Source organism: Trichosurus vulpecula, chromosome 7, assembly GCF_011100635.1.
Source record: "Trichosurus vulpecula isolate mTriVul1 chromosome 7, mTriVul1.pri, whole genome shotgun sequence".
NCBI lineage: Eukaryota > Metazoa > Chordata > Mammalia > Diprotodontia > Phalangeridae > Trichosurus > Trichosurus vulpecula.
The window spans coordinates 12080612-12106461 of NC_050579.1; the positions used below are offsets into that span (position 1 = coordinate 12080612).

At 52.6% G+C, this 25850-nt stretch overlaps 1 protein-coding gene across 1 annotated transcript in view; it reads left to right on the forward strand.

Annotated features, from left to right (window-relative positions):
- The window catches only part of TSPEAR (thrombospondin type laminin G domain and EAR repeats), a 36562-nt gene extending 21153 nt beyond the window's left edge, over nt 1-15409 (forward strand). The window contains exons 10-12 of the mRNA XM_036768109.1: nt 8266-8453; nt 10442-10543; nt 15256-15409. Coding sequence (XP_036624004.1) covers nt 8266-8453; nt 10442-10543; nt 15256-15409 — 444 coding nt within the window. The remainder of the gene's footprint in view (nt 1-8265; nt 8454-10441; nt 10544-15255) is intronic.
- The last annotated feature ends 10441 nt before the right edge of the window (nt 15410-25850 follow it).

A 25850-nucleotide genomic window follows, 5' to 3' on the forward strand; every position in this document is an offset into this window, starting at 1 on the left:
GGGTCCCTTCTGCTCATCGGGCAGGTGCTCAACAGACGAGAGTCTGGTGGGTCCAGCTGGTCCTGTTTAGTTAATAATCTTAAGGAGTGGGCCTTGGAGCCTCACTCTTTTTCTGGAGACAGCAAAAGGCAGGCTTAGAAGGTTGTGATGTCCTGTAACGGGGCAAGCAAACCCTTCGGTCTTAGCTTCCTGGAGCTGGCTGGAGATCCGAATGTGCGGAGGAGGGTTTGAATGTTGGGGCAGCCCACAGGGCGCTTGCCTGAGGGCGGGCGGAGGTTTGACAGCTGGGGCAGGTCTGGGAAGGGAGAGACTGATGAAGTGTGAGGGCGCTTGGCAGCTCACCAAGGTGTGGGGTGTGAGTCAGAGCAGGGCAGTTCTGCTGCGTGGGGAGGCAAGAAGGCCAGGGGCACTTTCACTGGCCGTGTGGGAGGCTGGTCCATTCTCCTGAGGAAGGAAAGTCTGTGCTCTGAGGGAGGAGAGGGAGAAGCGTGGTGCCAGCCCTACCCCAGAGTCTGTCTCCACCACAGATTCTGTCTCCTTCCTTCGGTCTGCAGGGACTCAGGTCAACGAACGAACGAACGAACAAATGATTGGAAAAGCCTTTAATGAGACCTACTCGTGGCAGGTTGTGCCTCAAGGTTCTTACATCCTAGTAGGGAGAGACAAAGCACATCCGGGGTGGGGGTGGTGGCCATGTAGGGGTGCTCTGGTGAGAAAGTCACACGGAGGGTAAGTGGAGCCCCAGGGGAGCAGTGTGCAGGAGAGGGCTGGCGGAGGGGAGAGGAGGGGGCGCCCATGTGCAGCTGGCCTGGCCAGAGCCAGCAGCCACAGGAGGGGTGCCCCATAGCCTCAGGGCCAGGCCAGAGCTCTCAGGGCTGAGCAACGACCTTGGGATGCTCGAGAGAGGACTCCAGGCTGGGCCAATCTGAGCTGGGCTCCCTGGGAGGTTGACAGGACCTTTCCCCATGTGCAGTGGGCAGAATCTCTCAGCTGTCTGGGGATGGCAGAGCTCTGTTCATTGTACCTGGAAGGGGAGGTAGAACAGGAATGCCCAGCTCCCCCCACCACCATGCCCCCTTCATCGTAATAGCTCTGCAAAGAACTTTGTAATGATGATCTCCTTTGACCCTCACCAAAACCCTAGGAGGGTGCTGCTGTTATGACTCAATTCACAGATGAGGAAACTGAGGCAAGCAGAAGTTAAGTGACTTGCCCGGGCTCACATGGTTAATACATGTCTGAAGCTGGATTTGAACTCAGGTCTTTCTGACTCTAGGTCCAGCGCCGTAGTGATAAGATGTCCACCCAAAGTGAGAACCACCGCAGGCAGGTTTGCCTGGAAACTCCATTATCTCTTCCCTAATCGAGTCCATCACAAGGATGGACATAGGGCTCAGGGGATCCTGGGGCACCCTTCCTGTTTAGGGCATTGTATATCTGGGGACACAGACCCATCTTTCCTCAATGCTGCCAGGGCCTCTGGCCACCTGTACCAACCATGGTTTCTCTGCCACTACCTGGTCCCCTTCTGAAAGGGGCCATGGTCCAAATATTTGATGACCCTGGAGCCTCCCAGGAAAGGAGCCTCTTGGACAACTGACCCCCAGCCCTTCCATAGTGACCCCTGAAAATGCCCTCCATGGCAGTCTACGGATGGGGCCCTGGAAGAGGGTGTTAGGGGATGGTGGGGAAGAGTTAGGCCTCAGGAGGGAGGATGGGGAGGTTTGAGGGGAGAGCAAAGAAGGAAGTTAGGGGGAGGGAGGAAGTCCAGAGTTCTGGCTCCTGGGCATGGTTCTGACTGGGTTACCCCTCTCTGTGTGTGGCCGAGGTTGAGGGGAGCTCAAGAGGGCTTTCTAGGGGGTGTATAGGTGCTTAGGGGAGTCTTCATGTCTGAGGACAGGGCCTGGGGTACAGAGGAAGCCTCGGCACCCCTGGGAGCCCCTATGAGCAGGGAGAGGACCACCCTGAAGGTGTTGTACAGAGTGAAGAAGCAGGAGCTGGCTCATTGCAGGGAACATGGGAGAAGGTGCTCCAGGCCCAAAGAGAGTGGCCCGGCTTTGGGGTCAGCAGCAGGGTCCTCCCTGACTGTGAGAATATGGATGGAAGCATTGGGAGAGGAGGAAAGGGAGCCCCAGAGGCAGTCCACGGGGTCTCCCAGAGCTGGGATAGCCTGTGGCCATAAGGCCTGCAAGGAAAGAATGGTGATCCCTGGGGCAGGAAGGCCTGGCTCAGTGTGGAGAGGCCTGTTCTTGTCAAGAGACCGTGAGGATCAGATTGCTTCCTCAGAAGCACATTTAGGTTTATAGGCTGGGCCAGCCTGACCTGTGATCCCTGGGTCTGAGGCAGCAGGACACCCCACAGACACACAGTGAGTGCCTGCTGTGTGCACAGCTGGGCCAGCCTGAGTTATAACCCCTCCCCAAGTCTGAGGCAGCAGGACACCCCACAGACACACAGTGAGCGCCTGCTGTATGCACAGCCTGACCCATGACCCCTGAGTCCTGAGGCAGCAGGATGTCCCACAGACAGATAGTGAGTGCCTGCTGTGTGCACAGCCTGACCCGTGACCCCCAAGTCTGAGGCAGCAGGACACCCCACAAACAGTGAGCACCTGCTGTATGCATAGCTGGGCCATCCTGACCCATGACCCCCCCCAAGTCCTGTGTCCCAGACTACAGCTCTGCCAGACAGAGGAGGAGGGAGCCTTAAAACTGAAGAATTTAGTGACTCTTTGACCCCTTCCTGGGCCACAGTGGGAAAGTGAAGGTGTGGGGTGTCGGGGGGGAGCGGGGGCACCCTGGCGAGGAACGAGCTGGCCCTCAGACCCGTCCTGGCTCTCATGTCTCCCTGCTCCAGGCACCCCTCCCCTGCTTGCCTGAAAGCTGCCTCCCTCTAATTGATGCCCCTCAGGGAGGATGAAGGAGAGGGGTGGCTGCTCATCTGGGAGGGCCTGGAGCCCTGGCCATGGCCATGCTCCCCTCACCTGCATTCATATATGCACACATGTACATGCATGCACACATATATGTGTGCTCACATGCGTATGTAGACGTGCACATCCAAAGCTTATGGGGCAGCCAGCTGGGCTGTGGATAGATTCAGCTGGGTTGTCCCAGGATGTTGGGGACCAGAGACTGAGAGTAGAGTCATCTCAACATCTGTGCCTTCTAGCGAGAGGAAACTGAGGCCCAGAGGTCAGCGACCTGACCAGCTCACACAGAGGGCGGCAGTGGCTGTAATTGAAGACAGCCCTCTGACCCACAGGCCTAGCCTCTCCATGTCTTATGCTACTGCCACCTAGGTCTTTGTGTGGCCCTTAGTATCTGGGGCAGTGCCCTCCTGGCATGGAGCTGGAGATGAACAAGGATGTGCCCACAAACAGCTGGATAAGCCGGAACTCTCTGCTGGATTAGTGAGTCCACCATCTTGGCCCAAAGTCAAGCAGGGGTGGGGTGGGGTAGGGAGGAGATGGGCCCAGGGGGACAGGTCACCTCCAGTCACAGCAGCAGCTGCTCAGCCTGTAGCTGGTCTGATGCCAGGCTCTTTGAGGAGCAGGGGCAATGTGGTTTCAGAAGCAGCGGGATTTCCCTGCCAGCCAAGGATTTGGGGAAGCCGGATCCAGAGCCAGCTGGAAAGCCTTTGAATGCAGCCAAAGAAGGATGGGCATGCTCTTTCCTGGCTCATGGCCATTCTGCCTGGTCCCCAGCTTGGAGAGAGGGTGACTGTTAGCCCTGTGGGGGCTCAGGAATGCCTAGAGGGGTCATCTGCCCTGGCTCCTGCCCTCAGGTCTAGCTTGTCTCAGCCAGCATGTGACATTTGGAGGACACTGCCTTTCACTGCCTCTATCTGCCTGCCTTCCAGCACTCTTGAGAGAATACTCTGTGGGCTGAGTTTGGCAGGACCTTGGCAAAGGGTGGGCAGCTAGCCATGCCCCTGGCAAGCAATCCTCGACAGCCACCAGCCAGCCCATGTCTCGCTCACCACCAGCCAGCCTGGTGCTCTCACATTAGGGAGGGACTGCCAGCTGCTGCCCAGCCCCCATGCACACCCATCTCTCAGAGGTCTCCTCATTCCAGGCAGACACCCTGCTTTTCTTGGAGCCTTGGGAAAGAAGACTTCCTCCCTGGGGAATTCCAGGCTACTTGAAGAGGATTTTTCCTTCCCCTGGGGACATGGGAGCTTCCATCCCACCCTGCTCCCACCTGCCAACCTCAGGAGTGGCAGCTTCAGGGCTTGGCTGGAGCCTCTGTTTGAAACTGGTCTGGGCAGGGACTCCTTGGCAGGCTAGGAGTGATCCTGTCTCTCTGATCTGACGAGTGATTAATGGGCTTTGGATTGCCCAGAGAGACCTGTGGTCAGCCAGGCCCAGAAGGATTACAACCACCTCTGCTGGGCACACAGAGCCCTCCGCTCTCCAACTCTCAGGCCTGGAGGTCTTTCAACTTTATTCTGTTTTCTATCAGGGAAAAGTCTCAGGATGTGGAGATGAAAAAGGGTAGACCAAAGGCCATGGCCAGCGTGGTCAGGCCCAGGAGGGACATCTCTGCCTGACATGATGAAGGGTCAGATTCTCAGACACATTCTGCAGCTGCTGGGAACTACCAGGGCTTCCCAGGAGGTGGCACGGAGTGGACCCAAGGACTGCCTGAAGCCTGGCAAAGGTCACCCAAGGCTGACAGGGCCTCCCAAGCTGGCACCTTCCTGGCTGCAGCCTCTGAGCTGGCAGCTCTTTACCAGAGGATGGAGAGCCCTGGGGATAACCTGGTGCCAGGCAGAGATGCCAATGCCCTCCCCAGGCAACCACAGACTCTGATCTTCCCCTCCTCAATCAGCTGGCTCACCTCTCTCACCTTGAGCCTTTGGGGATGGCCCCTGGGCCTACCTGTGTCTCAGCTGCAGGTCGAACTATCTTCTCTGCAGCCCTCTTCCCAGGACCTAACCCACTCCTCCTGGTCACTAGCTCTCCTTCGGCCACTGTTTCTGCCCAGAATCCTCATTCCCTCCTGTGACCCTGATTAGAGGTCACAGCTCTCTCTATCCAGGATATCTGACTCAACCTTTTCTGTCGAATCTTCCCAGGCCCAACTCGAAAAATACATATGGGATCCCCAAAATCTTGGCACAGTTTCAAGGCATTAAAACTTTTTAAAAGTCCTGTTTTAAGTCAGTCGGTTTAAGCTCTAAAAGTTCAAAACTGCAGGGATTTTGGGGACCTCCTGCATATAGGCACAGTCAAAGATGGGGAGATGGGGAGTCCCACCGAGTCAGAAGGAAACCTCCCAGCAAGCCTGGGTCTGGGGTTGTCTTTGGGCCTGGAACCTCCCCTGAAGCCTGAGATGCTTACTTGGGGCTCTCGCCACCCCTAGCCGTGGGCCTTGGCTGCTTGTCTGTATTTAGACTGGGCCCAATGACCTCGGCTTCCAAAGCTGGTGCAGGAGGTGACTGAGCTCTGCCTACCCCTGTGGAAGGAGGGGTGCACCCCAGAGATGGGGAAAGAGACCCTCCTTTGTTTGCCTTTTCTATTCCCAGGGAGGGGTTTCCTGAAGAGGAGTCATGGGGGATGCCTACCACAGTAACTGATGGTTTTCCCCCCAAGGCATTAATAGCAGCTGGTGGTATAGACATAGCTGGTGGTCTTCCCCCAAGGCATTAGTAGCAGCAAAGGCAGAATGGCTTGGGAGTGAAAGGGTTGGACTTGGGAAGACCCTGTGCCCAGATGAGAGGCAGGGAGCAGCAGGTTGGACAGCCTTGGGGCACAAATATCCTGATGCTTCTCCCTGAGCAGACCTACCTTGGTAACACTGGCATTCTTCTCTGATGGCGTGGGGCTGAGGGGCCTCACCTTTTGGAGACTCAAAGCTGGGGTGACCCAGAGGCTGCTTCCAGTTACCCATGATGGATGTGTGCAGGCTGCAGCATGTTACTAGGAAGGCCTGTCAGGGACATCACCAGATGTCCCTTGGGCGACTGGGAGAAAACCAGACAGGTCACAGAGTGAACCCAAGGGACAACAGAGGGCTCCCCCAAGGGAGCCCCATGGTGGGGTTGTGGAGGAGGCTTCAGCATGCTATGTGGACACTGTGGAAGGACATGGATGAGAGCTGTCAGAGCTAGGCAGGCACAGATGGGCTGCAATCTGCATCACTGGAGGGAAAACCCACACTGAGAGATCATCGGTACCCCCTGGAGGAGGATTGGGGAATTGCTCCCTGCACCTCACCATCCCTCCTTTCTACGTCCACCTGGCCTGCCCTCCATCCTATAGAGCTTTTGTGTTCAGGACAGAGTTTCCTTGACCTGTTGGCGGTGGAAGGCTTTGGGGCTTCAATGACCCTGACAGCCCATTCTTGCTGCTTCAGGGAGGGGGCAGGCATGGAATTTCCCCTGGGATAAAGGGGCTCAGGGAAATTCCCAAGCCAGATAGAGGGAATGAAGCCTGTCTTCTGGCCCTGAATCTCTCACTGCTTGTGCTAAGTACCTTTGATGCATGCCAGATTTAACGTTTATATTCTGAAGGGAAATATGGCAGACATGAGCTCTGACGGAGCTCTGCTCATACCTCCCAGAGCCCTCAGCCTCTGCAGAACAGAGGGTGGACTCCACTGGCCTTGGAGACCAAGCTCTGATACTGTCACTCCCTGGAGGGGGCCGGCCAATCCCTTGCAGGACTGCCCCCAATCCCATCCCTGGTAGGGCCCATGGCAGAGCCATGGGGCAGGCCTGGTAAACCGGCCAAGCACCACCAGGGGGTGCCTCGATTCCTTGGGTTCCATCTTCCCTTCTCAACTCTATAAGAGCAAATTCTGTAAGCATCATAGCTGGTGGTAGTGTAGCCGGATGGCTGAAGCCTCTTTCTTTGGGGGAAAAGGCTGGGTCTCCTGTTTGGCCACAGGGTACCTCAAGTTCTTGGGCCTCTGACTTTTGGGGTGAAAGCAGTCTAACCATTGGACTTTTCTTCATCTCAGTTTGCCCAGCTTTCAAATGGTGAGAAATCCTTCCTACCAAAAATTATTGCACATACAACATCTCTCTGTCACAAACCAAATTTCACATTTCATATTTCTGGGAGAGACTGTCCCTAGCATCAGTGTGTTCTAGCCAGACCATGAACTTCCCTCAGGTTGGTGCTTGTGAATCGCTGGAGCGCTCTGTTTGTGGGTGACATTGGCAGATGAATGCCTTGGAATGCCCAGGAAACCCTCCTTGCCAGATGTGGACAGTCAGTCAGCCAGTGAGTCGATGAACAAGCATAGGGAGCTCAGAGAACGACTATGGATCTTGAAACTGAATATTAAGGAACCTCATCCGGTTGTTGGTCCACTCAGTGAGCAGAGGCTCCATTGCTTATTGGGGGCCCGGAATTTTGTTTTTCCACCAGTGACCACAGTGGAAGAAGGTAGTGCCTCTTGTGGACAATAGGCCCAGTAGCTCTCACCCCAGAGGCAGGGAGAGGGCTCCCTCTACAGCTAGGGGAAGAAAATGGGTTTTTTCCTAACTGGTTTCTTCTTTCCAGAATCCACAGGATTTGGAGCTGGGCAGGACCCCAGAGTCCATCTGGTCCAGTCCTCTCCCTCTACCGAGGAGGAGATTGAGGTCCAGAGGGTCTGAGTGACTTGTCTAAAATCCTACAGGTGGCTGAGCTGGGAGGCACCAGGCCTCGGCCTCTGTGCCCAGAGTCCCTTGGAATCTTGCTTCTTTGTTGGGTCTTGATAGCTCCTCCTGGGCTCTGATGCTCTGTCTCCTCTGGGTTTAGTTCTGTTGAATTAGAATGAGTATGTGTTTGGCTGGGGGTGGGACAAGGAGTCCCTGCAGCCCCCAACAGGTGAGGGGTGGGGTCCAGAGTTAGCTTGGAACTCAATCGAGGTCTCCCCTGAGTGCTCCCTCTTCTCTCTACTCTGGCTGACGGTGAGGAGCAAGGGAGGCAGGAGCTCAGTTTCTAGGGTGACCCCCACTGTTAAACTGTCCTGGGCATTGGTGTGAGCCCCAAGGGAGCTATGGGCATGAGATTCATCTCAATGTGGGCAGTGGAGCCCGTGGCTGTCCAGGCACCTGTGGAGCATTGAATGCGCTGTGCTCGGAGCATTAATGAGGACAGGTGAGGCAGGCCTGTCTCACCTTAGATGGCCACACCCAACTCCTGCTGCCTTGCTGAGGCTGCTCTCCTTCCATGGGGTCCCACAGCGCCACCTGGGGGCCACGGGAGGCTTCTGCACCCCTCATTATTGTGTCCAGCCCCTTTATGAGATTCTTTTGTTTCAACCCTAGACCTTCGGGGCTGCAGACTGGGAAGTCTTCCACATCGGGGAGAGGCTCTTCCTTGCTGTGGCCAACAGTCACAGCTATGACAGCGAAACTCAGGTGCAGAACAATTCCTACGCTATCAACTCGGTCATCTACGAGCTGAACGTCACTGCCCAGATGTTCGTCAAGTTCCAAGACATTCCCACCTACAGGCAGGTACCCGTTAGGCATGGCCTGTGGAGTGGACACAGGGTCAGGGGACAGACTCGTCCTAAGCAGTGATCTGGGGGCTGGAAGGAGCAGTTTTCTTGCCTGGAGCAAAAACAGGGGGGATTTGAAGTAGCAGCTGAGAATAGAGGGGCAGTCACACTGGGTGAGGGCAGGAGGGGAACCCAACCCTGGCTCTCACCCCTGTGGAGGCCTAAGGGAAAAGACAAGATGACAGCCTGGGCTGGGGGAAACCCATAAGACAGCAGGCAGCTGTGGGGGGATTCACACTGTGGCCAGGAGAATGGAGGGGGCAACAAAATTGTATGGTCACACTCTTGTCTGTCTGACATTTAGAGAGAATGTGCCCTGAGGATAGGTCCTAGAGCTTCCCCCATATGTGGACCCACAAGTTCATTTGTATAAAGCCCTCTCAGCTCAGGAAGCCCTTCTAGCAATGTAGGTTGGCACCTGCTCTGGAACTCACAGTCTCAGGGGGCTCCCTATGACTAAGCCAGGGTTGCTTGCCAGCAGGGGCCAAAGGTCACAGCAGCTCAGGTATTGCTCGGTCTGAGAACAGCTCTCTGGCCACTCTTCCACATTGCTTCCCTGGTCCACGAACCTCCAAAACTCAAGTCTGCCCATTGCCTAATTCTTGGGCATGTCACGTGGAGCTGCCTTGCCACGGACATGTTTAGATATCTAAGATTCAAGGGGTGAGTGAGACTGGGCCTAGGCTCATCTCTCCTTACCCTTTTTTGTTCCATGGCCCTGGGCAGAGGACAACCTGACGTTGCCTTTCTGCAACATAGGCCCCCACACTTCATGGTGCCCTACCCTGGAGACCCAGTCGATTCAACCTCGGTCTTTTTAGGAATGAATGAAGTCCATGACGATGACGTGGCCACGGGTGAAAGGCATTGTGGCCTACCTGTCCCTTCTCGTGAAATTATTCTGGGGCTCTTGGTGGCTCCTGGCTACTAACCCCACCCCGTCAGGACCCACCAGTGGAAACCTCAGTTGGGAGGGGTGGATGAGTTAGATATGGATCCTTGGATACCCTTTTTGGGGCTTCAGTAAAGTCAGGCCAGGAGTCAAAGTGCAGGAGCAGCATGGACCAGCTGGCCTCTATCCCAGCTGCCCTCAGCAGTTTGGGGTTTTCCAATGGTGAATGATGCATGCCTTTGGAGATCATGGGGTGTTTCCTCATTTGTCAATTGATAGAACGCATAGACCCACCCACCCAGTGACTTACATCCGCCCCATCCAGGCCCATCCCACGTCATTTCATTAATCTGCTCCTGTGGTTGTCCTGGGTGTGTGGTCCCCAGTGAGTCTGCATCCCTTAGTGGGTCTTCATCCCTCAATGTGTCCCCCAGTGAGTCTGCGTCCCTCAGTGGGTCTCCCAGTGGGTCTGCATCCCCCAGTGGGTCTGCGTCCTTCAGTGGGCCTGCAATCCTTAGTGAGTCTGCGTCCCTTAGTGGGTCTGTGTCCCTCAATGTGTCCCCCAGTGGGTCTACATACCTCAATGTGTCCCCCAGTGGTTCTGCATGCCCCAGTGGGTCTGCGTCCACATCAGTTTGTTTTCGCACACACACACCTGCTAAGCTCTAGGCCATTCAGGACAGAGGCACAGGTTGCTCATGTCCTGGTCCAGGTGAGGCTGTCCAAGTCCTCAGTACACACCTGCCTGTGCCTCAAATGGCCTGGCTGATGGCCTATTGCAGCCAACCCTTTCCAGAGGCTCCTGTCCCCATCACAGGGAGGCAGGAAATCCAGGTGTGCTGGGCCTCAGCCCCAGGTGTGCATCCCTAGGTGACTTGGGGCTTGAGCCAGCTGAAATGCCTTGTACTTTGCCCCAGGACTCAGCCCTTCCAACAATGGGATTAGGAATTTCCTTAAGAATTTGTTGGCTCAGAATAGTGCACCTGAGGGAGGGGTCGATCCCAGGGAGAGCCTTCCATACCAACCCTGCCCTGTATTCTCTCTGCAGTGCTCTGGACTGGGAGTTTTTCTCTGTGGGAGAAGATTACTTCCTGGTGGTAGCAAACTCCTTCGATGGGGAGTCCTTCTCAGTGAACAGTATTATATACAGGTACCCTGCCCACTATCCCTGCCCCTGCTCCCAAAACCCCCCCAGCCCTGCCCAACAGCCACTTGGTATCAGAGCCATCAGAGCACTTGGCAGCCCCTGGGGAATGGTGAGGGGAGGGGGAGGCCCCTGACTGGGCTCCTTACTCTGAGCTCTGAGAGGGATCTCAGGGCAGAGGGAACAGGGGCCTTTGGGGCCCTGCACTCCCACCAAGCACTGACCCCAGCATCCAAAGACAGTTCTTGGGTCATTGCCATGGGAGGGGTGACAGAAGGGCAGCCCCTGATGACCAGCTCTCCAGGGCCACCACTTTCCTTTGCAGTTGGGATCAGGGAGGAGACATCCATGGAAAGGGGTCAGGTTCCAGAGGGGAGGTCCAGCTTCTCAGGGCCAGCAGGAGACAGGGTGCAGCATCCTCCACACACCTGCCTTCCTACTCCCCTTTCCCCTGGATCTTTGGTCCCTTTATGGCCACTCACCTTCCTAGAGCAATGGTGCTGTGCACTCAGCTGCCCTATGGGGAGGGTAATGCAGGCAGGTGAGGACACAGAATCCAAGAGGGAAAAGGATCTATGTGAGCTCAAGTGGGCTACAAAGTGGCAGGGCGGGGTGGGGGGGGTCCGGCCTGGAAGTCAGTACCTCGGACTTCCCCAGCAGAACACCTCTCCTAACATCCCACGGCTAAGCTTTGGCTCTTCCCACCGTTGCCACATCAGTAGCCGACTTGGCAGCTGAGGCAGGCAAAGAGAACAAGCATTTGTTAAGCTCATTATGAACAGTAATTATTAGAAATGTTATGTAGTATGCCAATATTGATTATAATAAACAAATAACTTACTGTTATTATGGGCCAGGCACTGTTTGAGCACTTTACAAATATTGTCTCATGTGATCCTCACACAGCCCTTCCAGTAGGTGCTAGGTGGGAACGGAGATAGGGCTTTTCAATCCAGATCAATTTCCCCGGGATTTACTCAGGATCTGTCATGTCCAAATCCCTCTAGATACAGAGACTCCAGGAGAGTAGCCCCTGCCCTCTGGGAGCTGACTTTCTCCTGGGCTGATATATCAGGTGACAAATAAGGGAAAAGAAAATGTGTTTGAAGTAAATGTGAATTAATTTGGGGGCTGAGGTCTCAATAACTGGGCGGGGGGAGCAGGAAAGGCCATGTGTAGGAGATGTTGTATAAGTTGAGCTCACTGGGAGCCAAGGACCCAAGAGGAATAGGGGAGGTCATTAGGGAAAGATGCAGAGGCTTGGTGGGTATTTGGGCAAATTGGTAACAATCTAAGACTCCAGTTTTTTAAGGCAGCATAGGATGGGTGGGAACTGGAGAAGCATCCCTTGGGCACGTTTCTTCATGAGGATGGAGAAAAGGTCGTTAGATTTGGCAGCTGAGAGATCATGGGTCACTTCAGAGATGTGGCAGGTCTGTAAGCCATAATGTAAGGAGTTAAGAAATGATCAGGAGACCAGGAGAGGAAACCCTTGGGAGATGAGGATCAGAGCAACTAGGCACCACCTCTCTCACCCCAGGCCATCTGTGGGGAAGGAGAAGCAGCCTTCTTGTCCAGCAGCCTATGCTGACAGAGCCCACTGCCCGCACATGTCCACTGATTCCAGCAGGGTCCTCACTGCTGCCTGGCAATGCTTACCAGCCTCCCTGGCTAACTCACTGCCCACCTTTTTCTTCTCCCTTCAAGCCCCTGTGACTTCCCTCTCAGCAGAAGTTGGCGCGGTGGCTGTTACCAAGAAAACAGAGGGTACTTGTCCAGAGCTAACCCTCCTCTCTGAGCCTGTGCCTCAGCCCCAAACAGCATTCCTTGTTCCCTGGTGCTTGATCTAGTCTGGGAGCACTGTTGGCCAGCTCTTCTCTGTGTGTCCTTGATCCTCCCATGTCTTCCAGGAGCTCAGCACTTTGATCACCCTTCTCTCTTTTTCATCTTCAATGTCATTTATCCACGGGCTCCTTTCCTGCTGCCAGCAAACATGCTCAGATCTTTCCCCCTTGTGCAAAGCCTCTGCAGGACCACGCCATCCCCTCAGGCTCTTGTGCCACATCCTTCCTTTCGCTGCCAAACTCTGAGGCACAGCCAGCCACACACACGGCCTTCCTCATCTCCTGATCGTTTCTTAACTCCTTACAATCTGACTTACAGACCTGCTGCATCTCCAAAGTGACCGATGACCTCTCAGCTACCAAATCCAACAACCGTTTCTCCATCCTTATCCTTCTTGATGTCTCTGCAGCCTTGAACACTGTTAACCACACTCTCCTCTTGGAACCTCTCTCCTCTCGGGTTTTCATGGCTCTGCTCTCTCCTGGCTCCCCTGCTGCCTGTCTGGCCGCTCTTTCTTGATCTCCTTGGAAGGATCTTGGATCCTTGGATGCCTCTTCTGTGTGAGTGTACCACAAGCCTCTGTTCTGGGCACCTCTCCATCTTTCCCTCTCTCTGTGTCTCTATCTCTGTCTCTTTCTGTCTCTGTCTCTCTCTCTCTATCTGTCTGTCTCAACACTGTCAGGTCTCTGTCTCTCTCTCTAAGTCTCTGTCTCTCTCTTTCTCCCTGTCTCTTTGTCTCTATCTTTCTGTTTCTCTGTGTGTCTCTGTCTCTCTCCACACTATCAGCTCTCTGTCTCTCTATCTCTGCCTGTCTCTGTCTCTCTCCACACTATCAGGTGTCTGTCTCTCTGACTCTGTTTCTCTCCACACTATCAGGTCTCTGTCTCTCTATCTCTGCTTGTCTCTGTCTCTCTCCACACTATCAGTTCTCTGTCTCTCTCCACACTATCAGCTCTCTGTCTCTCTCAACATTATCAGCTCTCTGTCTCTCTCCACACTATCAGGTCTCTATCTCTATCTCTCTCTCTGTCTCTGTCTCTCTCTCCACACTATCAGGTGTCTGTCTCTCTATCTCTCCCTGTCTCTGTCTCTCTTCCCCTTAGGGTCACACTCAGTCAGCCTTGGCTCGTCTCTCTCTTTTTCTCTACATTTCCCAGGTGCCCAGACTCTCTCCTATTCTCCCCTTCTCTCTCTTTACATGGTCACCACTCTACTTCAATCCCCCCTCACCTCAGCTGCTGCAATGGCCCTTCCTGGCCATTTGGGGCCGTTTGGCCTCATCCCACCCCCACCTCTACTTTGCCCTCCTCTCGGCTGCCAGACTGACTTCCTAAAGCACAGGTCTGACCATGTTCAGCCTCTGCTCAAGAACTCCCATAGCTCCCTGTTGCTTGTAGGATACAATGCAAACTCCTCTGCTTGATACTTCACATCCTTCCCAATGTGGCTTCAACTGATCCTCACAGATCTTTCCAAACTCATATCCCTCCTCCTCCTATACTCTGTGTTCCAGTCAGCCCAGCCTCCTTGGAGCTCCTTGTATATAACATTCCAGCTCTAATCTCCATGCCTTTGTCCAGGCTGTGCCCTATACGTAGAACGTTCTTTGCCTTGTCCTCTTAAGAGTTCCTCCTTTGCTGAAAGACTGCTCAGGTGCTCTCTCTTGCAATTCTCTTGTAACTTCCCTGAAGTTACTTTGTATCTATGTGGTATTGACTAATTCCTGAACACAACATACATTCCTTGAGAGCAGGGCCTGCTTGTCATCATACCCCCAGAAAACCTAGAAGCCATTCAAGATAAACAGTTGGAATGGAATGGAATGGAATCCCTCTTTGTGGTGACCTTTGGGCCAATGGGATTCTCCCCACACAAACAAGCCTTCTGCAAACATAAGCAGCAGTCAAAGCCATAAGCATTGATTAAGCACCTACTGCATACCAGAAACTGGACTAAGTACTGGAGGCAGCCCTCTAAGACCTCACAATCAAATAGGGGAGACAGCATGCTAACAACTATGTATAGACCAGAGGTGGGGAACCTGTGGCCTCGAGGCCATGTGTGGCCCTCTAGGCCCTGGAGTGCTGCCCTTTGACTGAATCCAAACTGCACAGAATAAATCCCCTTCAAAAAAGGGTTTGTTCTGTAAAACTTGGACTCAGTCAAAAGGCCACACCCCAGGACCCTGAAGGACCCCACCCCTGGTGTAGACAAAATACAGACAGGGTAAGTTGGGAACCATCTCAGCGGGAAGACCATAGCATTAAGCAGATCCTGAATCTAAACTGGTCATCACACCCTGACACATCTTTGCTATTGGTTAAATGTGTTCTGGGCAAGGTGCCTCTGAAACACCAGAGGAAGACCACCGCAGCTAGCCACTATAGAGCATGCTCATTGGGGACTCTCACTCTGTCCTTGAACCCTCAGCAATGTAGACCTGTGGCCCCTGCACTGCCCCCAGAAGCAGGAAGGCCACCTTGGTGATTCCCAGGCGGTGTGAGCTTGGCCAAGTCCCGGGGATGGCAATATGGCGGTCCCTATGGAAGGTCCCTATGGGTTCCTTCTAGCTCTGATATTTGTGATTCAATGACAGAAGATGAAGAGAGACTAAAAACAGTGGAGAGCTTTTGGAGGTCATTTAGTCCAATCCCCTTCCTTGACAGAGGAAGAAACAGGCCTGGAGAGGGGAGGTGACCTGTGGCGGGGGGGGGGGGGGGGGGGGGGGAGGGAAGTGGCTGAGCCCAAGCTTGAAGCTGGCTCCTCTGTCTCCATGGGAAAGAGTACATGGGCCCAGTCCAAGAAGGCCTTGCCCTTGACTAGTGAGTTCAGTGGTGAGTGCCCATGTGGATGATTCCCCTTTCCTCTTGTAGGTGGCAAGGCTATGAAGGCTTCGTGGCGGTTCACCATCTCCCAACCTTCGGCTGCAGGGACTGGGAAGCCTTCAACACAACCACAGGTTCCTACCTCATGTATTCCAGTGCAAAGGAGCCACTCTCCAGGGTGCTGAGGCTGAAAATGAGCTGAGCCCCAGGGCCACATCCAACCTTGTCTTGGCCTCTGCCACCTCCCCAGAGGCCCTGGAAATAGCGGGGACCTGTGCGGTCCAGCTGAGGATAGCCCCATTAGGTTTGAGGAGAGGTGACTCTGGAATGGCTGTAAGGTGAAGGGTCACCTGGGCACAATCTGACGTCTAAAAGTCATCTCTGGGAAGATGGCATGAGATGGGCAGGAGTGAGCTACTGTGGAATTCCCCTCACGCAAAGAAGACAGCAGATTCTTTCCAGAGAGTCTTCCCTGATGTGTGGCAGAAAGAAATGGAGCCCGGCCACATTCTGCTTTGGTTTGCTCTTCATCTCCCCAGCCCTGGTCGTTCATTAAGAAAAAGGCCAGCATCTCCTCCATGAGATTCGCCCTCCAAGGACATCACTCAGAGCTTGGTACATAAGAAGAGGAAGGTTTGCCTCATGCTGGAGGTTTGTAGTCAGGCTTCTGGGCGTCATTGCTTCTCAGCGTGCATGTGGTAAATGAAGGTGCCCATCTTAAGGACTTGAGGACCTTCTGAGCCCAGAGCTCAGTGGAGCCTACATGCCTCCTCACTGATTTATGATGAGTGCCCTGAGGGTAGAAAGTTTTCTTGTTATTTCCCAAAGATGGGGCCCATAAAACTGTTCACCTCCTAGAAAAACGAGCCTCCCCCAATGATCTGCAGCCTGCCTCCCCCTCAGCTGCTTGAGGTAAGGACTCAGCAGGAAGAACTTACCACCTACAACAGGCAAAGCTCCATGGGCAACAGAAGAGGCCAAGATTGTATGGCTAAACCACAGCAGGGAGATGGGCAGAGGAGACATCTGGAGTGTGAGCAGCAGGAGGGGGAGGGCAGCAATGAGCTCCCCACAGCTGCAGTCCTTCCACATCTGACCCCCAGGTGATACAGTCCACACCAGATACAAGGGGAGAGGCCATGTGCCTCACCTGGCAGAGGATGGGCTTGGGAGTCCCAAGGCCACTGACACATAATTGCTATGTGGCATTGAGCAAGTCACTTAAACTCTCTGAGATCCCTGAAATTCTCCAAGGCACAGGAGGTGCAATTTACATCAGGGAGGGAGTTTCTAAAGCAGGAATTCCCTCCACCAATGAAAGCATCAGTCCAAATGGACAGAAGAACAAATCAGGGCCTGCCCTCATGTGGGTGCAGAGTGGAATACTACCTAGACACAGGTTATAGAGTACTGACTCCAGGAGAGAGAGAGAGTGCTTGCAGCTGGGGGAATCAGAGAAAGCTGTGCATGTACATATGCAGGACCTGCTGGGGATGCCAAGAAGCAGGGGTGGAGAGATGGTGTTCCAGGCATAGGGAACAAGCTGTGCAAAGGCTTGGAGATGGGACATGGCATCAAGGTCAGGAAATAGCTTGTAATTAAGAGTGCTGAAGTCTGGGGAGAAAGGTAGGATCCAGAACTGGCTAGGCTTTAGCCTGGATGCAGTTGGGAGCTACTGAGCAGAGGAGCAGCATGGCCAGACAGCGTTTCAGGAAGACATTGGGTAGGGATGAGGAGGCTCGCCATCGGCAGCAGCCACAGACAACAGACAAGGACTAGGAGAAGTAGCCACGCACAAATGACCCTTGGGAAAAGGGCTGGAAGCCTGCCTTGTCTTCCCTCTCACCTGGAGGTCACAGACCACATTTGCATTGGACTTTTAGGCACACCGAGCACTTCTCTCCCATGAACCCTGGGAAGCGAGGAATGGAAGGGGAAGTAGCAGAAGCAGCAGTGTGATGCAATGGCCAGTGCTGGATTGGAAGTCAAAGGACCAGGGTTCAAACGCTGCCTCTGCTCCTTCCTGCCCATGTGACCTTGGAGGGGGGACTCCATCTCTCTCTGGGCTTCAGTCTCCTCCTCATAAAGTGAAAGCGTTAGTGCAAGAGGTCTCTGGGCTCTGCCCTCCCTGGGCAGCCCTCTGCATCTGCCGCAAGTGCTGTTTGTTTCTCAGGTGTTCATTATCTTCCTGGCCAATCCTTTTACACCTCCCGCCCAGGTTCCCATCAGTAGTCCCCATCTCTGCTCTCTCTTGGAGCCTCCTCTGCTTCCTGTGCACTTTTACCTGGTTTCCTCCTCCTTCCTCAGTCTTCCACCTTCCAGATATTTCTTCATATCATCTTAACTCTACTATTGAGCCCATCTGAGCCACCCATCAGTGATGCTCAGTCAACTGACAGAGGGAAGAGGAGCCCTGCCATGTCAGAGGAAAGGTGCTAGGGGTCATACATCCAGAACAAGCCCCACTGGAGCTCTGGTGATGGCGCCCATTGGCTGAGTGTTCTCTGTCCCTCTTCACCACCACCCCCTGTCCTCTGCTTTGGCTATAAGGAATGTATTTATGTTGTACAAATCTGCAGTACTGTGTTTCCTATGTAGAAGGACCTATTTATTTCATTGTTCTATTCTTAGATATATTTATGACCTTTCCAATAGTAAAGCTATGCTCCAGAAGAGTTTCTCATTGGGTAGACAGTTTCCTCTCTGAATATACTGTAAAGTGGGCACAGGACCACCCAGCATGGTGTACCCTCATCAGAGAAGACACTGTGTGCTATGAACAATGCATAATTGAAGTAGCTCAAAAGAAATGCAAGAGGTACAGATTTAGAGTATCCACCCCAAATATTCACATTGACTATTCACCCTCAACTTGTGGTAGAGCCTTCTGAACTCATATTGGTCTAAGCAGCCACAGTCAAGCACACTGGACCTTGACCCAGCATAGGGATGTCACTTGGGTCCCCTTTCATAACAAAGGACAACAACCAACCAAAGTGGAAAGAGAAATCAGTTAGTCCACTGAAACCCAACAGATGTCACTGTAGAGGGCAGTTTGGATAAGAAGCAAGTGGGTTTGTCTCCCTTCAGGATTCTCCCTGACTATATTTGTCTCCACCCCAGGAGCCAGCTCAAGGTGTGACCTTTGCTTGAGTTCTTTGCTTCTGTTCTTCCTTTTCTTTCTTCTGTATGAGGTGGAGAAAGACTGAGAGTCTCTTGTTCAGAGACCCATCAGCTGAGAGATAAAGACAAGAGCTCATGAGGGTTTTAGCCTAGGGCACAGCTCCTGGATCCATAAGGCATCTTTTCTCTGAAAAGTTAGAAAACTTAAAAATACAGATTACTAATAAAATGCATAGAACTCTGAGCCCCGCCCCCAGGCAATCCATTGATCTCCATGCAGGAAATGAAGTATTCCAGCCAGTTAAATTGTGCAGTCAACTATCTAGAGGCTTCCCCAACCTTTATTACACTCCTCTAAAGGAAAAACAATTCAGGACACAATGAAAATAATCTTTATCTAGAAAATCATCATTAAAAATGTAAGTAACCTTTACACAAAATTTAAAAAGCAGAGAAATACTTAGTAATGACACATTCTATCCATTGCATATAGCCATAAAATAGAATGGAGAAAAGAAAATGAATAAATTTACCTTTTTGCAGCAGTTTCTCCAAGCAGGCATAGTTCAGTCAATCAGTCAATTAGCATTTATTAAACATTTAATGTGTGCCTGGGCACTGTACTAGGTACTGGGGATACAAAGAGAGACAAAAGACAGTCCCTGCCCTTAAGTAGCTTACTGTCCAATGGGGGAGATAAAAAGCAAGCAAATATGTACAAACAAATTCTAGACAAGATAAATTGGAGATAATTGATAGAAGAGAAGCACTAGAATTCAGAGGGCTTGGGAAAGGTGTCCTGTACAAGATGGGATTTTGGTTGGGACTTGAAAGCAAGGGTTAGAGATAAGGAGGGAGAATATTCCAGGCATGGGCAACAGCCAGAGAAAATGCCTGGAGCTGAAGTAGAAAGTCTTGTTCATGGTATAGCCAGGAGGCCAGAGTCATTGGATTAGTATGTGATAGGGAGAGAGGTCTAAGGAAAGGGAGGGAGCTAATGATGAGCTTTGAATGCCAAATGGAGCACCTCCTGGAGGTAATAGGAGCCACTGGAGTTTATTGAGTAGGGGGGTTATATGATCAGACCTGTATTTTAGGAAAAAATCACTTTAGTGGCTGAATAGAAGATGGGCTGGTGAAAACACACCTGAGGTAGGCAGACCTCCCACTCCAGAAGCTATGACAATGGTCCATCTACAAGGTGATGAGGTTGTGCCCCAAAGTAGGGGCAGGATCAGAAGATAGAAGGGGGCATGTTGGAGAAATGCTGCAGAGGTGACATTGACAAGACATGCTACAGAGATGAAATCAACAAAAGACATTGCAGAGGTGAAACCGACCAGAGATGCTGGAAAGGTGAAACCAACAAGAGACATTGCACAGCTGAACCTGACCAGAGATGTTGCAGAGGTGAAATGGACAGGCCTTGCCACCATATTGGATATGGGTGGTGAGAGATAGTGGGGAGTCTAGGATGAGTCCTAGGTTTGGAGCCTGAGGGACTGTTTCAACAATTTGGCCAGCAGCTGTTGTGGGGGTGAAAGACCAACACAAGCCCAACAACAAGAATGCTGCAAAAGCCCAGGTTCTTTTGATCTGCTTTACTAAGGAAAGCAACGTTAAGGGGTTAACAGCTTGCTTTAATTCAGCATACAAATACCATTCACTTAGTTCAGGGGAAAAAGCCAGCACCCTGAAGTGTGGAACAAATACAAACAAATTACAAACATTGACAGACAGACCAAGTACAATTCATAGTTACCAACATCTAGGTTCAGCCTGGGAGCTCATAACAAGGGCTGGCCCAGAGTCACATGCGCCACCATGGCTGTGGGCAAGAGCTCTGAAAAAGAGAAAGCCAACCCCTGGTTTTATATGTTTTTCAGGGTCAAGGGTGAGTCACATATGTGACTCACCCACCTGACCTAAAATCGTCACAAAGAGGCAACTTAAACCCACGTGGTCTAAAAGCCTCTGATGTCCCAAACATGTCACTCAAACTCATGTGTAAACTAGGCCCTCCCCTGAGGCAAGGAGGTCACCAAGGACTCTCAATCTTCAAGGGCACTTGGTTGAAGTGAGTGCTAAGAGCCCATTTGGTTTACCAGCACAGGGACTGGGAGGATGAAGGTGCCTTTGACAGTAACTGGGAAGTTTGGAGTGGGGAAGAGTTTTGGGGAAAAATAATGAGTTCAGTCACTAGGCATTTAGATGGCACATTGGCTGGTGTACTGGACCTGGGCTCAGGAGAACTAAGTACAAATCTTCTCTCAGATACTTACTAACTGTGTGACCCCGGGAAAGTCGCTAGACCTCTGAGGAAGCTAAGTAGTACAGAGGATGGAGCATGAGGCCTGCACTCAAGGAGGCTTGAGTTTCAGTCTTCCTTCAGACACTGGCTGTATAACCATGGGCCAGGCGCTGAACCTGTTTGCCTCTGTTTCATCAACTGTAAGATGGAAGCAATATTAGCATCTACCTCCCAGGGTTGTGAGCATCAGATGAAATAATATTTGTAAAGCGCTCAGCATAGCTCCTGGCACCTAGTAGGTGATGGGTAGGTGCTGCTATTATCACTATTATCTCTGCTGAATTCTCAACATGATCTGAGGATCAGGGAAAGAAAGTGGCTTTTGACCACCACAAGGCTTAAAATCAGACTCCTGGAAAGCACCCCCCATCTGCTGCTGCGATCACCCCTTGGTCTCTCCAATTCAATCTCTTGTGTCTCTCGAGTGGTTTTAAAACTGCCTTTGCCATGGGAATACGCTGCCCACAGGAACGATACTCTTCCCAAAGTGGGGGAAAAAACTACCCCTTCCAAAGTCTTTAGCAGCTTAGCACCCCTCTCAAGGCAGCCAGTCCAAGCCTGGTCCTAATGACTGTTACACAATTAATGAGCATTTGTTAAGCCACCTACTAAGCCACCACCAGCTGTGATCAATAATAACTCAAAGGGTAGCCATTGTCTCCAAAAAGGATCTCCTGCCTGGGAGGCGAAGGAAGCTCTCTTTCCCTCTCCACATAAATGGAGGAGATGGGGACAGGGGAAAGGACTGCATTCAGGGTCTTGGGACTTGGGTGGAATCCTGGCTCTGTCCCTTGCCACCTGAGTGACATCTGGAAAATCACTCTTCCTTTCTGAGCCCCATTTTCCTCTTTTACAAAATGAGCCAATCGATTTCACCCTGCAGCATCTCTGGTCAATTTCACCTCTGTCACATCTCTGGTCAAGTTCACCTCTGTCACATCCCTGGTGGATTTCACCTCTGCACCATCTCTGGTCACTTTCACCTCTATCACATCTCTGGTCAAGTTCACCTCTGTCACATCCCTGGTGGCTTTCACCTCTGCACCATCTCTGGTCACTTTCACCTCTGTCACATCTCTGATCAAGTTCACCTCTGTCACATCTCTGGTGGATTTCACGTCTGCACCATCTCTGGTTACTTGCACCTCTGTAGCATCTCTTGTCGATTTCACCTCTGCAACATCTCTGGTTGTTTTAATGTCTGCAGCATCTCTTGTCAATGGTGTGGAATAGATGGTCTCCAAGGTCCTAAATCTGTGGTGTTGGGAACTCTAAGATGCTGGCTGGTTGAGACTTTGCAAAGGCCAGAGAGCTGAGCAACAAGTAAATTCACCCCATCAGGGGGAGGGACATTCAGGAAGAAGAGAATGAGGGAGGCATCTCAGGGAAGCTCTGGAGGAGCCTGGGGATGGCGTGAGAGAAGTATCTCCTAGGGAAGAGGCCAAACACCTCAGGACCAGGGGCCAGGGGATGTGGAGCCAACATGAGGCCCTATGACTGAGCTGTGGGTCCCTTTAGCCCCAACTGTACCTGACAAGATCTGTGCTAGGGAGGTAGGAGGACTGGGGATCTGGGAAAACACATGACCCCCCCCACAAATGGGCTGGAACAAGTGCACTGCCTTATAAAGAGGTAGAAAGTCTTCGCAGTGAGGTGTAAGCCATCTGAGGGCAGGGCTTGAGCTTTTTATCTCTGTACTCTCCACCACCAGAACCTAGCACTTAGATCAGTACCCAGCAGAGTTCCTTTGACCAAGTAGAGACTCCATAATGGATTTTTTTTCCAAACCCAGACTGATCAATTTAATTTAGATGTTGAGCAAAACTCTAAGAGGGATTAGTAAGCAGATGGAGAGTGAGGTGACCCATCGGTGAAGCCCCTCAGAACAAGTTCTGTCAAATTCACTCCAGTTAGTTTCTTCAGGACTTTGAAACAGGGTGTTCAGGAGAAAGCCTAGAGATGGGGGGAGGTGAGAGCTCAGCCCTCAGATTCGACCTTGGTTGAACAACCACACCCAGGGAGTGATTGGTGCTGACTTGGAAATGTCTGGGAACATCTTCCAGGACTGTCTATGCCCCTGCCCTTTACATTTTGGTGACTGTGTGTTTGGCCCTTGTGAAATCACCAGGTCTTCCTGTGCCTTAGTTTCCTCCTTCTGCAAAATGAGAGATTCCACCAGCTGAGAGATAAGTACCCATGGCAGCCTCTGGCCCTGTGATCACTAACTTCAGATATTTGAAGAACCAGTATCTGGAAGAGAGATTAGGCTTATTCTGTGTCAATCCAAGAGGCCAAACTGGATCCAGGGGGGTGAAGTTTCAGGGAGGCAGATTTCATGTCAGTGGAAGCTGCCCAGTAATGGGGTGAGCTTCCTTGGGAGGTGGTGAGCTCCCTGCCACTGGAAGTATACAAACAAAGGAAGATGGTCATCTCTCAGAGATGTGGAAGCACTCTTGCATTGGGAGCTAGGTTGGGCTCCATGATTTCTGATGCCCCTTCCTGCTGGCAGGGACACTGTGACTATAGGTAGGATTTCGGGTGAGCGGGTTTTCACCTCCCCTTTCCCCAAGTTAATATCACATTTCATTGTTCAGGAGGTAGGGACGTTCAGAAATTATTCACCAGGTGCCTCAGAATAAGCCCTGTGGCCTGGGGCTCTGGTCCCCACAGGCCCTTATGGTGGCCTGCAAGGGTTTGGAAACTCCTCCATTTTCCAGGCTAGCCTGGGAATCTGGGGGCCCCTTGCTAGCAAAGTTCTGTACCTCCTAGAGCAGGCCTCCTTCACCATATCTGTCCTGGACTCCCTTAGCCCAGGCCGCCAATGGGGGTGGGGGGTTGGGGAGTGGGAGAGAGAGAAGCCTTTGGCCCTTTTCTCAGAATCATAGACATCAAATGAAAAACAGAATTGCAAAGAAAGCCAAGTGTGTGGGTATAATTGTCCAGATATTTTTAAAAGTGAAGTTCACAGACCCTGCCTTGAGGGAGCCATGGGATCATAAAGATGAGGGAAGCCAAGGATAAGGACATCTGCCCCCTGGACAGAGACTGGCAAAGGGCCTTCTTCCTGCTTGCCCTATTTCCAAGGGGATTGGGCCTGGGCCCAGTCTGCCCTGCCATGAAGCAGGGTCTTATCCTTCTCCATTAGGAGGTCATGGGTGCAACCTTCTCAAGACTGTTTCATAAAGGGATTCAGGAATTCCCCCCCCCCCCCGATCTTCAACCTGATCCCAGTGGTTCTACCACAGTGGAAAGCCTTAGAGTCAGACCAGACCTGGCGACCATCTGGCCGGGGGACAAGCTCCAGTCTGTCCCAGTGATGAAGCTTAGGACCCCAGCAGCTGAAACTGACAATCTACCAAGGCTCAGCCTTGTGTAGGAGGTCAGCTATGCAGCCCTCCCCAGTGGGGGATCCTGGGGCCTTCTGCCTTCAGTATGTGTGAATAGGAAAAAGAATTCCCTTGTCTGCCCAAGCTGGGACTGCTGCCTGCACATCTTCATTCAGCTTTCCTGCCTGGAGCCCTCCTACCACCCACCTGCTTCTGTTGGTCCCAATGACTTAAATGATACTCAGTCTGGTTCCAAGCCCTGACCCAGTCTGGTTAGCAGGTCATCCCTCAAGAGAGCTCTTCTCTGATACCTGACTCAAGGACTCACCTCCTCCAAGGAGCCTTCCTGAATTAGCCCCAGGGGATTCTGCTGATGTTCAGCAGGCATAGCCACCTCTCTCCTCACATCTAAGGGCTCTAGTCTTCTTGCCAGGTCTGGCTAATACACCTTCAAAAGCAGATCGCCAGCTCTCTGTGAACAAGATGTGTCTTTCCTTCTGCATTCCCTACCTCACCCAGTTACTGAGCCCAAAGAAGAGGCTGACCACCGATGGGAAGCACCTCACACCTGGGGACAGGTGGAGGGTGTGGGTCACTGCCCAGAAGACCCTCCTCTCACACCCATCCCCTATAGGCCTGCTTTCCCTCACTCACTCTTCAGGTGCCTCCAGGCCCCCCGATAGGCAGCTGCCCAATGAGGAGGCCCTAGCAGTCTGGGAAGAGTCAGCTGAGTGAGCTTCCTCCCCAAGGAGGATGTATTTGTGTGTAGAACAAGAACTTCCAGGAGAAAGGCCCCAGGGCTGTGGGACCCTCTCTAGGCTGTCTCAGTCTCCTCTTCAGTGAAGTTCAGGGATGAGACCAGATGCCTCCCAGACTCCTTCCAGCTCTGAGACGACTTCCAGCTACTGGGAGCCAGTAAAGAAAGGGCGGAGGGAGACAGGGTGGAGGGGAGAGAGGGCGGAGAGAGCCACCCTGGGGCCCCTCTCATTGCCCTGCTGATGCAGATTGCTGTGTACTCTGCCTACATGTGAGGCCAGCCCTTCTCAGAGGATGGCCCTGGCCAATTCCAGGTGACAGACTTGCCCTGGCAAGCGTCTTCCCTCTCCCGGGGCCCCCTCTGTCAAGTAAATGGGTTGAACTTGGTGGGCTCTGAGAATTCCAAGAGTCTGTGACCTGTGGGAGCCTCAGCTTCCCCCTGGGTAGAAGAAGGGGGCCCCCCACTAGCTCTAATCCCCTTCCCAAGCCCAAGGTGATCCCTATTTCAGTCAGCAGGTGGCGCTGCAGAACCAAATTTCCTGGACTTCTACAGACGATCCTTGGGGAATGTGGTGAGCCCCACTTTAAGCAGCTTCCGGAGGCCAAAGACCAGGGGCTTTACAAAGACGTGTCCTATGGGGTCCTTTTGAAAGACAGGCTCCAAAGGGGCACCGAGGAGGAGTGACTGGAGACCTGGGGACCGAGCCCCACAGACCCACTGGATGCAATTCTGCCTTAGAAATTTTCCTAGCTGTGTGAGTCTGTGTGACAGTCTCTCAGAGCCTCAGCACACGTCTGCAAAATGGGTGTCATCACAACATCTTCGGGAGGCCCAGCTATGGACCCTTCTCAGAAGGCTCTAGATGTGTGGCCTTCCCTCCATCGTAGTAGATAGCTGTCTCTTCATCCCTCCCCGGGGCCAGTCTTGTGGCCATGCTCCTCCCCCTCTAGATGGGCCAGACGAGACTTAGCTCCCTTGCAGCGCAGTGTGGTACAGTGAGCAGAGAGTCCATGCTGGGTGTAAGACTTATCTGACACATGCTGGCTCTGTTACCCTGGGCAAGTTCTTTAACCTCTGGCCAAGGCTCTAAGGTGCAGAGGAGGCACTCCCCTGGCTGGGAGTTCCC